Source organism: Nerophis lumbriciformis, linkage group LG37 (assembly GCF_033978685.3).
Source record: "Nerophis lumbriciformis linkage group LG37, RoL_Nlum_v2.1, whole genome shotgun sequence".
Lineage (NCBI taxonomy): Eukaryota > Metazoa > Chordata > Actinopteri > Syngnathiformes > Syngnathidae > Nerophis > Nerophis lumbriciformis.
In genome coordinates this window covers 14,355,001-14,367,500 of record NC_084584.2, presented here as the reverse complement: position 1 = coordinate 14,367,500, position 12,500 = coordinate 14,355,001, and the positions used below count along the sequence as shown (strand labels likewise).

Sequence of the window (12,500 nt, the reverse complement as noted above, 5' to 3'; positions counted from 1 at the left end):
ACTGCTGCTGGAATTTTAATTTTCCTGAGGGAACTCTCCTGAAGGAATCAAAGTACTATCTATCTATCTATCTATCTATCTATCTATCTATCTATTTACATTGTATGAGCTTCAAGAGGTAGTCACCTAAAAGTGGTTTTCACTTCACATGTGTGCTTGAAGCTCATCGAGAGAATGCCAAGAGTGTGCAAAGCAGTAATCAGAGCAAAGGGTGGCTATTTTGAAGAAACTAGAACATGTGTGAGGGAGCAGGGTTGGGGTGGGGGCTGGGTTTGGTGGTAGCAGGGGTGTATAATGTAGCCCGGAAGAGTCAGGGCTGCATGGGATTCTGGGTATTTGTTCTGTTGTGTTTATGTTGTGTTACGGTGCAGATGTTCTCCCGAAATGTGTTTGTCATTCTTGTTTGGTTTTGGTTCAAAGTGTGGCGCATTATTAGTAAGAGTGTTAAAGTTGTTTTATATGGCCACCATCAGTGTAACCTGTGTGGCTGTTGGCCAAGTATTCTTTGCTGTCACTTACGTGTGCAAGCAGAAGCTGCAAATAACAAGAGGCTTGGCTGGCACGCTGTTCATACAGATTGTAGAGGGCGCTAAATGCTGTACCATCATGGCACACCCTTATTATTAATGTAAGGGTGAAAATCGGAGAATATTAATCCCGGTAGTTTTCTGCGAGAGGCACTGAAATCCGGAAGTCTCCCGGGAAAATCGGGGGGGCCGGCAAGTATGCAGCTGAGCCGCATCAGAGTGATCAAAGAGCCGCATTCGGCTCCGGAACCGCGGGTTGCCGACCCCTGAACTAGATTATAAAACACGTTTTCAGTTATTTCAAACTTTTTTTTGTGAAGTACATAACTTCACATGTGTTCATTCATAGTTTTGATGCCTTCAGTGACAATCAACAAAGTAAATAGTCATGAAAATAAAGAAAAGGCATTGAAATGAGAAGGTGAGTCCAAACTTTTAGCCTGTACTGTACATTTCACATAAAACCGCAGACAGCCGCGTTCCTGAATGGCCTTAGAGAGATATAGCAAACAACAAGCACACAAAAGGCTCATCAACCACCCACGTTTCAATCAGGGTTAACTTGGAGATCAGTTTTTTTGCTAACCTATTTCCACCCTTAAGTTCGACTACCCTTTTGACATTTTTCAACCCATTTCAACCGTTCCACCGTCAAAACACTCCTCATATTCAGGACAAAAACCAAAGTTGGTTAAGGAACTAGAAAAATTCCTGGTTTTCCCAAAATTCCAGGAATTTCTCAATTACAAACTGTTACTAATTCAACATTTCTTGACCGATTTAAACAATTCCAACACCAACCAATTCAGCTCATTCAGGACATTCATGCTACTAATCATCAAAATTCCCAAATTTCCGAGAAGTTCCCATTGAAATGAATGGGACATTTTTCCAAGTTGCACAATTCCCACATTCTTCAACCCATTCCCCCTTCAACACATTCAACTCATCCTGGATATTCAAACTACTATTTTTCCACATCCAACACATTTCCAGGAATTCCCGTTTTTTGGTAACCTATTTCCACCCTTAAGTTCGACTACTCCTCTGACATTTTTCAACCCATTTCAACCGTTCCACCGTCAAAACACTCCTCATATTCAGGACAAAAACCAAAGTTGGTTAAGGAACAAGAAAAATTCACGGTTTTCCCAAAATTCCAGGAATTTCTCAATTAAAAACTGTTACTAATTCAACATTTCTTGACCGATTTAAACAATTCCAACACCAACCAATTCAGCTCATTCAGGACGTTCATGCTACTAATCATCAAAATTCCCAAATTTCCGAGAAGTTCCCATTGAAATGAATGGGACATTTTTCCAAGTTGCACAATTCCCACATTCTTTAACCCATTCCCCCTTCAACACATTCAACTCATCCTGGATATTCAAACTGCTATTTTTCCACATTCAACACATTTCCAGGAATTCCCGTTTTTTTGGTAACCTATTTCCACCCTTAAGTTCGACTACTCCTTTGACATTTTTCAACCCATTTCAACCGTTCCACCGTCAAAACACTCATATTCTGGACAAAAACCAAGTTGGTTAAGGAACTAGAAAAATTCCCTGTTTTTCCCGAAATTCCAGGAATTTCTCAATTAAAAACTGTTACTAATTCAACATTTCTTGACCAATTTAAACAATTCCAACACCAACCAATTCAGCTCATTCAGGACATTCATGCTACTAATCATCAAAATTCCCAAATTTCCGGGAAGTTCACATTGAAATGAATGGGACATTTTTCCAAGTTGCACAATTCCCACATTCTTCAACCCATTCAAACCATTCCCCCTTCAACACATTCAACTCATCCTGGATATTGAAACTACTATTTTTCCATATTCAACACATTTCCAGGAATTCCCGTTTTTTGGTAACCTATTTCCACCCTTAAGTTCGACTACTCCTTTGACATTTTTCAACCCATTTCAACCGCTCCACCGTCAAGTTGCACAATTCCCACATTCTTTAACCCATTCCCCTTTCAACACATTCAACTCATCCTGGATATTCAAACTACTATTTTTCCACATTCAACACATTTCCAGGAATTCCCGTTTTTTGCTAACCTATTTCCACCCTTAAGTTCGACTACTCCTTTGACATTTTTCAACCCATTTCAACCGTTCCACCGTCAAAACACTCATATTCAGGACAAAAACCAAGTTGGTTAAGGAACTAGAAAAATTCAAGGTTTTCCCGAAATTCCAGGAATTTCTCACTTAAAAACTGTTACTAATTCAACATTTGTTGACCGATTTAAACAATTCCAACACCAACCAATTCAGCTCATTCAGGACATTCATGCTACTAATTATCAAAATTCCCAAATTTCCAGGAAGTTCCCATTGAAATAATGGGACATTTTTCCAAGTTGCACAATTCCCACATTCTTCAACCCATTCAAACCATTCCCCCTTCAACACATTCAACTCATCCTGGATATTCAAACTACTATTTTTCCACATTCAACACATTTCCAGGAGTTCCCGTTTTTTGGTAACCTATTTCCACCTTTAAGTTCGACTACTCCTTAGATATTTTTCAACCCATTTCAACCGTTCCACCGTCAAAACACTCCTCATATTCAGGACAAAAACCAAGTTGGTTAAGGAACTAGAAAAATTCACAGTTTTCCCAAAATTCCAGGAATTTCTCAATTAAAAACTGTTACTAATTGAACATTTATTGACCGATTTAAACAATTCCAACACCAACCAATTCAGCTCATTCAGGACATTCATGCTACTAATTATCAAAATTCCCAAATTTCCGGGAAGTTCCCATTGAAATGAATGGGACATTTTTCCAAGTAGCACAATTCCCACATTCTTCAACCCATTCCCCCTTCAACACATTCAACTCATCCTGGATATTCAAACTACTATTTTTCCACATCCAACACATTTCCAGGAATTCCCGTTTTTTGGTAACCTATTTCCACCCTTAAGTTCGACTACTCCTTCGACATTTTTCAACCCATTTCAACCGTTCCACCGTCAAAACACTGATATTCAGGACAAAAACCAAGTTGGTTAAGGAACTAGAAAAATTCAAGGTTTTCCCAAAATTCCAGGAATTTCTCAATTAAAAATTGTTACTAATTCAACATTTCTTGACCGATTTAAACAATTCCAACACCAACCGATTCAGCTCATTCAGGACATTCATGCTACTAATCATCAAAATTCCAAAATGTCTAGGAAGTTCCCATTTAAATGAATGGGACATTTTTCCAAGTAGCACAATTCCCACAATTTTTCAACCGACATTCAGACCAAACCAAATTCCGGTTTCCCTGGAAATTCAAACTTTTCAACATTCAAACTATTTCAGCGTTTAAATTATTTCAACATTCAAACCATTTCTACATTCATACTACATTCTGTCAGCATTTCAGTTCAAATTCAGCATTGGAGCATTCACACACAATTTCAGGAATTGCCTCTTCTAGTTGGTCTATAAAATTGTAATAAGTACACCTCTGCATAACATTGTAAGCTTATTAACATTATCTCCATTATTATTTTTTTAACCAACAACAAAGCGTGGCACTCACCCTCCTCTCCATCTCCACTCGCTGCTTACGGAATCGAACCTCGGTCACGTCGTCTTCTTCGAAGGGGTCGATCATGAGGTCGTGTCTGCTGTAGGAGCGAAGCTGAGGACACACACATGTCAAAGCTATGTTCAGCGTTCCTCCGTTTTGGCAATCAGGGGCATTGACAACACTGCCCTGCCACTCCCCAGCGGTCTGATTGGTCGCCTCGTGAAGGAGCTTAGGGTCTTTAAACAAAATAACTAATCACATCATTCCTTATGAAGTAAAGTGCTTCAAAAAAATGTCATTAAATAAAACAAAACAACATGCAAATTTGATGACATTTTGAGGGCAATAAATACTGATAAAGTTGAGGAATGCTCATCAAACACTTATTTGGAACATCCCACAGGTGAGCAGGCAAATTGGGAACAGGTGGGAGCCATGATTGGGTATAAAAGTAGATTCCATGAAATGCTCAGTCATTCACAAACAAGGATGGGGTGAGGGTCACCACTTTGTCAACAAATGCGTGAGTAAATTGTTGAACAGTTTAAGAAAAACCTTTCTCAACCAGCTATTGCAAGGAATTTAGGGATTTCACCACCTACGGTCCGTAATATCATCAAAGGGTTCAGAGAATCTGGAGAAATCACTGCACGTAAGCAGCTAAGCCCGTGACCTTCGATCCCTCAGGCTGTACTGCATCAACAAGCGCAGCAGTGTGTAAAGGATATCACCACATGGGCTCAGGAACACTTCAGAAACCCACTGTCAGTAACTACAGTTGGTCGCTTCATCTGTAAGTGCAAGTTAAAACTCTCCTATGCAAGGCGAAAACCGTTTATCAACAACACCCAGAAACGCCGTCGGCTTCGCTGGGCCTGAGCTCATCTAAGATGGACTGATACAAAGTGGAAAAGTGTTCTGTGGTCTGACGAGTCCACATTTCAAATTGTTTTTGGAAACTGTGGACGTCGTGTCCTCCGGACCAAAGAGGAAAAGAACCATCCGGATTGTTATAGGTGCAAAGTTGAAAAGCCAGCATTTGTGATGGAATGGGGGTGCATTAGTGCCCAAGACATGGGTAACTTACACATCTGTGAAGGCGCCATTAATGCTGAAAGGTGCATACAGGTTTTGGAGCAACATATGTTGCCATCCAAGTAACGTTACCATGGACGCCCCTGCTTATTTCAGCAAGACAATGCCAAGCCACGTGTTACATCAACGTGGCTTCATAGTAAAAGAGCGCGGGTACTAAACTGGCCTGCCTGTAGTCCAGACCTGTCTCCCATTGAAAATGTGTGGCGCATTATGAAGCCTAAAATACCACAAGCTGTACATCAAGCAAGAATGGGAAAGAATTCCACCTGAGAAGCTTAAAAAATGTGTCTCCTCAGTTCCCAAACGTTTACTGAGTGTTGTTAAAAGGAAAGGCCATGTAACACAGTGGTGAACATGCCCTTTCCCAACTATTTTGGCATGTGTTGCAGCCATGAAATTCTAAGTTAATTATTATTTGCAAAAAAAAAAAAAAAGTTTATGAGTTTGAACATTAAATTTTGTAGTGCATTCAATTGAATATGGGTTGAAAAGGATTTGCAAATCATTGTATTCCGTTTATATTTACATCTAACACAATTTCCCAACTCATATGGAAACGGGGTTTGTAGAATGCAACATTTAAAACACCCCGGGAGCCTTCAGTCATGCAAAAACAAAATGTTTTAAGTGAAGTGATATATACATAGCTCTTTTCTCTAGTGACTCAAAGCGCTTTACATAGTGTAACCCATTATCTAAGTCAGTGTTTTTCAACCTTTTTTGAGCCAAGGCACATTTTTTTGCGTTGAAAAAATGCGGTGGCACACCACCAGCAGAAATCATTAAAAAACGAAACTCAGTTGACAGTAAAAAGTCGTTGTTGCAATTGTTGGGTACGACTTTAAAGCATAACCAAGCATGCATCAATATAGCTCTTGTCTCAAAGTAGGTGTACTGTCACCACCTGTCACATCACCCCCTGACTTATTTGGAGTTTATTGCTGTTTTCCTGTGTGTAGAGTTTTAGTTCTTGTCTGGCGCTCCTATTTTAATGGCTTTTTCTCTTTTTTTTGGTATTTTCCTGTAGCAGTTTCATGTTTTCCTTTGAGCTATATTTCCCGCATCTACTTTGTTTTAGCAATCAAGAAGATTTTAGTTGTTTTTATTATCCTTCTTTGTGGGGACATTGTTGATTGTCATGTCATGTTCGGATGTACTTTGTGGACACCGTCTTTGCTCCACAGTAAGTCTTTGCTGTCGTCCAGCATTCTGTTTTTGTTTACTTTGCAGCCAGTTCAGTTTTAGTTTCGTTCTGCATAGCCTTCCCTAAGCTTCAATTACTTTTCTTAGGGGCACTCACCCTCTGTTTATTTTTGGTTTAAGCATTAGATACCTTTTTACCTGCATGCTGCCTCCCGCTGTTTCCGACATCTACAAAGCAATTAGCTACCGGCTGCCACCTACTGATATGGAAGAGTATTACACGGTTACTCTGCCGAGCTCTAGACAGCACCGACACTCAACAACAACACATCATTTGCAGACTATATTTACTGGTTTGCAAAAAACATTTTTAACGCAAATAGGTGAAATTAGATAATCTCCCACGGCACACCAGACTGTATCTCACGGCACACTAGTGGTTGAAAAACACTGATCTAAGTTACATTTAACCCAGTGTGGGTGGCACTGGGAGCAGGTGGGTGAAGTATCTTGCCCAAGAACACAACAGCAGCAACTAGAATGGCAGAAGCGGGGATCGAACCTGGAACTCTCAAGTTGCTGACACGGCCGTTCTATCAACCGAGCCAAGCTGCCCCACACGTCTTCCTTGTAACCTCAGAAATAGCAGCATTTCAACAAACATTGAAAGCAAATACTGTATTAATGTTTTACTCATTTTATAGCACACATGCTTAGAAAATGGACTTTAGATGGCAGTAGAAGCACATACTAAGAGCTCATTGTCACGTTACTGCAACGTTTTCATTCATTGTAACAAACAGTAGTAATAATCTATAATGATCGCAGAAAGAAACACCAAAGTCTTCCTTATTGTTCGCCGTTTGCTATGCCGTCCCAAGTTGCAGACATTCTCCGTGTATGTTTTACTTTGAAAAGTGTTTGCCCATTTTAAACTTTCATTCATGTTCCGACACATTTACCTCCGCACGTTAAGAGAATTCGCAAACTGTTGAGCGCGATCTATAGTGCTGATTTATATTGGTAATTGAGAGACAACGAGAGATTATTATCATACTTCAAGACGTCGAACATGTAATGAATAAATACAAACCCTGTTTCCATTGTGTTAGATGTAAATATAGACGGAATACAATGATTTGCAAATCCTTTTCAAACCATATTCAATTGAATGCACTACAAAGACAACATATTTGATGTTCAAACTCATAAACTTTTTTTTTTTTTTGCAAATAATAATAAACTTAGAATTTCACGGCTGCAACACGTGCCAAAGTAGTTGGGAAAGGGCATGTTCACCACTGTGTTACATCACCTTCTCTTTCAACAACACTCAATAAACGATTGGGAACTGAGGAAACTAATTGTTGAAGCTTTGAAAGTGGAATTCTTTCCCATTCTTGTCTTATGTAGAGCTTCAGTCGTTCAACAGTCCGGTGTCTCCGCTGTCGTATTTTACGCTTCATAATGCGCCACACATTTTTAATGGAAGACAGGTCTGGACTGCAGGCGGGCCAGGGAAGTACCCGCACTCTTTTTTTACGAAGCCACGCTGTTGTAACACGTGCTGAATGTGGCTTGGCATTGTCTTGCTGAAATAAGCAGGGGCGTCCATGAAAAAGACGGCGCTTAGATGGCAGCATATGTTGTTCCAAAACCTGTATGTACCTTTCAGCATTAATGGTGCCTTCACAGATGTGTAAGTTACCCATGTCTTAGGCACTAATACACCCTCATTCCATCACAGATGCTGGCTTTTCAACTTTGCGTCGATAACAGTCTGGATGGTTCGCTTTCCCTTTGGTCCGAATGACACGATGTCGAAAATTTCCAAAAACAATTTGAAATGTGGACTCGTCAGACCACAGAACACTTTTCCACTTTGCATGAGTCCATCTTAGATGATCTCGGGCCCAGAGAAGCCGGCAGCATTTCTGGATGTTGTTGATAAATGGCTTTCGCTTTCCATAGTAGAGCTTTAGCTTGCACTTACAGATGTAGCGACCAACTGTATTTAGTGACAGTGGTTTTCTGAAGTGTTTCTGAGCCCATGTGGTGATATCCTTTAGAGATTTATGTCGGTTTTTGATACAGTGCCGTCTGAGGGATTGAAGGTCACGGTCATTCAATGTTGGTTTCCGGCCATGCCGCTTACGTGGAGTGATTTCTCCAGATTCTCTGAACCTTTTGATGATATTATGGACCGTAGATGTTGAAATCCCTAAATTTCTTGCAATTGCACTTTGAGAAACGTTGTTCTTAAACTGTTTGACTATTTGCTCACTAAGTCGTGGACAAAGGAGTGTACCTCGCCCCATCCTTTCTTGTGAAAGCATTTTTTGGGAAGCTGTTTTTATACCCAATCATGGCACCCACCTGTTCCCAATTAGCCTGCACACATGTGGGATGTTCCAAATAAGTGTTTGATGAGCATTCCTCAACTTTATCAGTATTTATCGCCACCTTTCCCAACTTCTTTGTCACGTGTTGCTGGCATCAAATTCTAAAGTTAATGATTATTTGCAAAAATTTAGTGGGTGCGGCTTATAAAGTCCGGAAAATAGGGTATATTCAATGAGAAAATACACTAATATCAAGTTATTTTGTCTAAGGACTATTTTCCTTTAGAAGGGACACACGCAAAGAGTGTTTTTTATTAGCGCGCCGATTTTGGCACGGTTTTTCTTACCCTCTGTCTGTTCTTCTGCATGTTGGATTGCAGCATCTTTCGTATTTCCTTCTCACGACCCCTGGAGATGTTTGTCCTGCGTCTGGACGGCCCCTTGGGTTCCTCGCTCCTGATGTTGGACACATTAAAGCGCTCTTCAGAGAGGTCTGCTTTAGCGTGACATAACAGCCTGTCCAGCAGAGGGCGCCCATGCACCAAAAAAATCAGCACACACACACCATAGCCCAGGCCCGGGCAAATATTTTGACTGGGGGGCCCAAATTTAGAGGGAAAAAAATGTGTCTAGTACAAAACCTCACAATAATGTCTGATTGAATGCTAAAACGTAAAAAAAAAAACAGAATTTAAAATTTTTGGACTGAATGAGACACCCAAAATGTACATGAAAATAAAGAATGTGGGATTTACAATATTAACTATGAACGATAAAACACTGAATATTGACAACATATTAACGTCAAAGGGTAAAAAATAAACCCACCTACAATCTAAGAAATCACTAAGCTTTAGAACTTTGTTGTAAAAAAATCTCTTTCCACATCTGTCCCTGACACCCGTATTAAAGGATTCCCGGATTTCCCATAATTCCTTTTTTTTAATGCATTTTCCCCATTCAAAATGAAAGGGACATTTTTCCTAGTTGCACAATTCCCACATTCTTCAACCCATTCAAACTATTCCACCTTCAACTCATCCTGGACATTCAAACTACCATTTTTCCACATTCAACAAATTTCCAGGAATTCCCGTTTTTTTGGTAACCCATTTCCACCCTTAAGTTCGACTACTCCTTTGACAGTTTTCCAACCCATTTCAACCGTTCCACCGTCAAAACACTCCTCATATTCAGGACAAAATCCAAGTTGGTTAAGGAACTAGAAACATTCCTGGTTTTCCCGAAATTCCAGGAATTCCTCAATTAAAAACTGTTGCTAATTCAATATTTCTTGACCGATTTAAACAATTCCAACACCAACCAATTCAGCTCATTCAGGACATTCATGCTCTTAATCATCAAAATTCCCAAATTTCCAGGAAGCTCCCATTGAAATGAATGGGACATTTTTCCAAGTAGCACAATTCCCACATTCTTCAACCCATTCCTCCTTCAACACATTCAACTCATCCTGGACATTCAAACCACCATTTTCCACATTCAACAAATTTCCAGGAATTCCCATTTTTTTGGTAACCTATTTCCACCCTTAAGTTCGACCACTCCTTTGACATGTTTCAAACCCATTTCAACCGTTTCACCGTCAAAACACTCCTCATATTCAGGGCAAAATCCAAGTTGGTTAAGGAACTAGAAAAATTCCCGGTTTTCCCGAAATTTCGCAATTAAAAACTGTTACTAATTCAACATTTCTTGACCAATTAAACAATTCCAACACCAACCAATTCAGCTCATTCATGCTCTTAATCATCAAAATTCCCAACATTTCCAGGAAGTTCCCATTGAAATGAAAGGGACATTTTTCCTAGTTGCACAATTCCCACATTCTTCAACCATTCAAATCATTCCCCTTCAAAACATTGAACTCATCCTGGACATTCAAACTACCATTTTTCCACATTCAATAAATTTCCAGGAATTCTCGTTTTTTTGATAACCTATTTCTACCCTTAAGATCGACTACTCCTTTGACATTTTTCAACCCATTTCAATCATTCCACCGTCAAAACACTCATATTCAGGACAAAAACCAAGTTGGTTAAGGAACTACAAAAATCCCGGTTTTCCCGAAATTCCAGGAATTCCTCAATTAAAAACGGTTGCTAATTCAATATTTCTTGACCGATTTAAACAATTCCAACACCAACCAATTCAGCTCATTCATGCTCTTAATCATCAAACTTCCCAAAATTTCCAGGAAGTTCCCATTGAAATGAAAGGGACATTTTTCCTAGTTGCACAACTACCACATTCTTCAACCCATTCAAACTATTCCACCTTCAACTCATCCTGGACATTCAAACTACCATTTTTCCACATTCAACAAATTTCCAGGAATTCCCGTTTTTTTGGTAACCTATTTCGACCCTTAAGTTCGACTACTCCTTTGACATTTTTTCAACCCATTTCAACTGTTCCACCGTCAAAACACTCCTCATATTCAGGACAAAAACCAAGTTGGTTAAGGAACTAGAAAAATTCCCTGTTTTCCCGAAATTCCAGGAATTTCTCAATTAAAAACTGTTACTAATTCAACATTTCTTGACCGATTTAAACAATTCCAACACCAACCAATTCAGCTCATTCAGGACATTCATGCTACTAATCATCAAAATTCCCAAATTTCCAGGAAGTTCCCATTGAAATGAATGGGACATTTTCCAAGTTGCAAAATCCCCACATTCTTCAACCCATTCAAATCATTCCTCCTTCAAAACATTCAACTCATCCTGGACAATCAAACTACCATTTTTCCACACTCAACACATTTCCAGGAATTCCTGTTTTTTTGATAACCTATTTCTACCCTTAAGATCGACTACTCCTTTGACATTTTTCAACCCATTTCAATCATTACACCGTCAAAACACTCCTCATATTCAGGACAAAAACCAAGTTGGTTAAGGAACTACAAAAATCCCGGTTTTCCCGAAATTCCAGGAATTCCTCAATTAAAAACTGTTGCTAATTCAATATTTCTTGACTGATTTAAACAATTCCAACACCAACCAATTCAGCTCATTCAGGACATTCATGCTCTTAATCATCAAAGTTCCCAAATTTCCAGGAAGCTCCCATTGAAATGAATGGGACATTTTTCCAAGTTGCCCAATTTCCACATTCTTCAACCCATTCCCCCTTCAACACATTCAACTCATCCTGGACATTCAAACTACCATTTTTCCACATTCAACAAATTTCCAGGAATTCCCGTTTTTTTTGTTAACCTATTTCCACCCTTAAGTTCGACTACTCCTTTGACATTTTTCAACCCATTTCAACCGTTTCACCATCAAAACACTCATATTCAGGACAAAATCCAAGTTGGTTAAGGAACTAGAAACATTCCTCGTTTTCCCGAAATTCCAGGAATTCCTCAATTAAAAACTGTTGCTAATTCAATATTTCTTGACCGATTTAAACAATTCCAACACCAACCAATTCAGCTCATTCAGGACATTCATGCTCTTAATCATCAAAATTCCCAAATTTCCAGGAAGCTCCCATTGAAATGAATGGGACATTTTTCCAAGTTGCCCAATTTCCACATTCTTCAACCCATTCCCCCTTCAACACATTCAACTCATCCTGGACATTCAAATACCATTTTCCACATTCAACAAATTTCCAGGAATTCCTGTTTTTGGTAACCTATTTCCACCCTTAAGTTCGACTACTCCTTTGACATTTTTCAACCCATTTCAACCGTCCCACTGTCAAAACACTCATATTCTGGACAAAATCCACTTATTTGAGAACGACTGCCCCGCCCTGACACTTACGCCACAATCAAAGGCGGCCTGAAGGC

The 12,500-nt window shown here is 39.5% G+C and overlaps 1 protein-coding gene across 2 annotated transcripts in view; it reads right to left on the bottom strand.

Annotated features, from left to right (window-relative positions):
- The window catches only part of LOC133577500 (Na(+)/H(+) exchanger beta-like), a 49,170-nt gene that overhangs the window by 4,418 nt on the left and 32,252 nt on the right, over window positions 1-12,500 (bottom strand). For both annotated transcript variants that reach the window (XM_061931393.2, XM_061931392.1), the window contains exons 8-10: window positions 12,475-12,500; window positions 9,016-9,124; window positions 4,095-4,196 (exon numbers count right to left, since the gene is read on the bottom strand). The exon at window positions 12,475-12,500 is cut by the window's right edge and continues 133 nt beyond it. In XM_061931393.2, coding sequence (XP_061787377.1) covers window positions 4,095-4,196; window positions 9,016-9,124; window positions 12,475-12,500 — 237 coding nt within the window. The remainder of the gene's footprint in view (window positions 1-4,094; window positions 4,197-9,015; window positions 9,125-12,474) is intronic.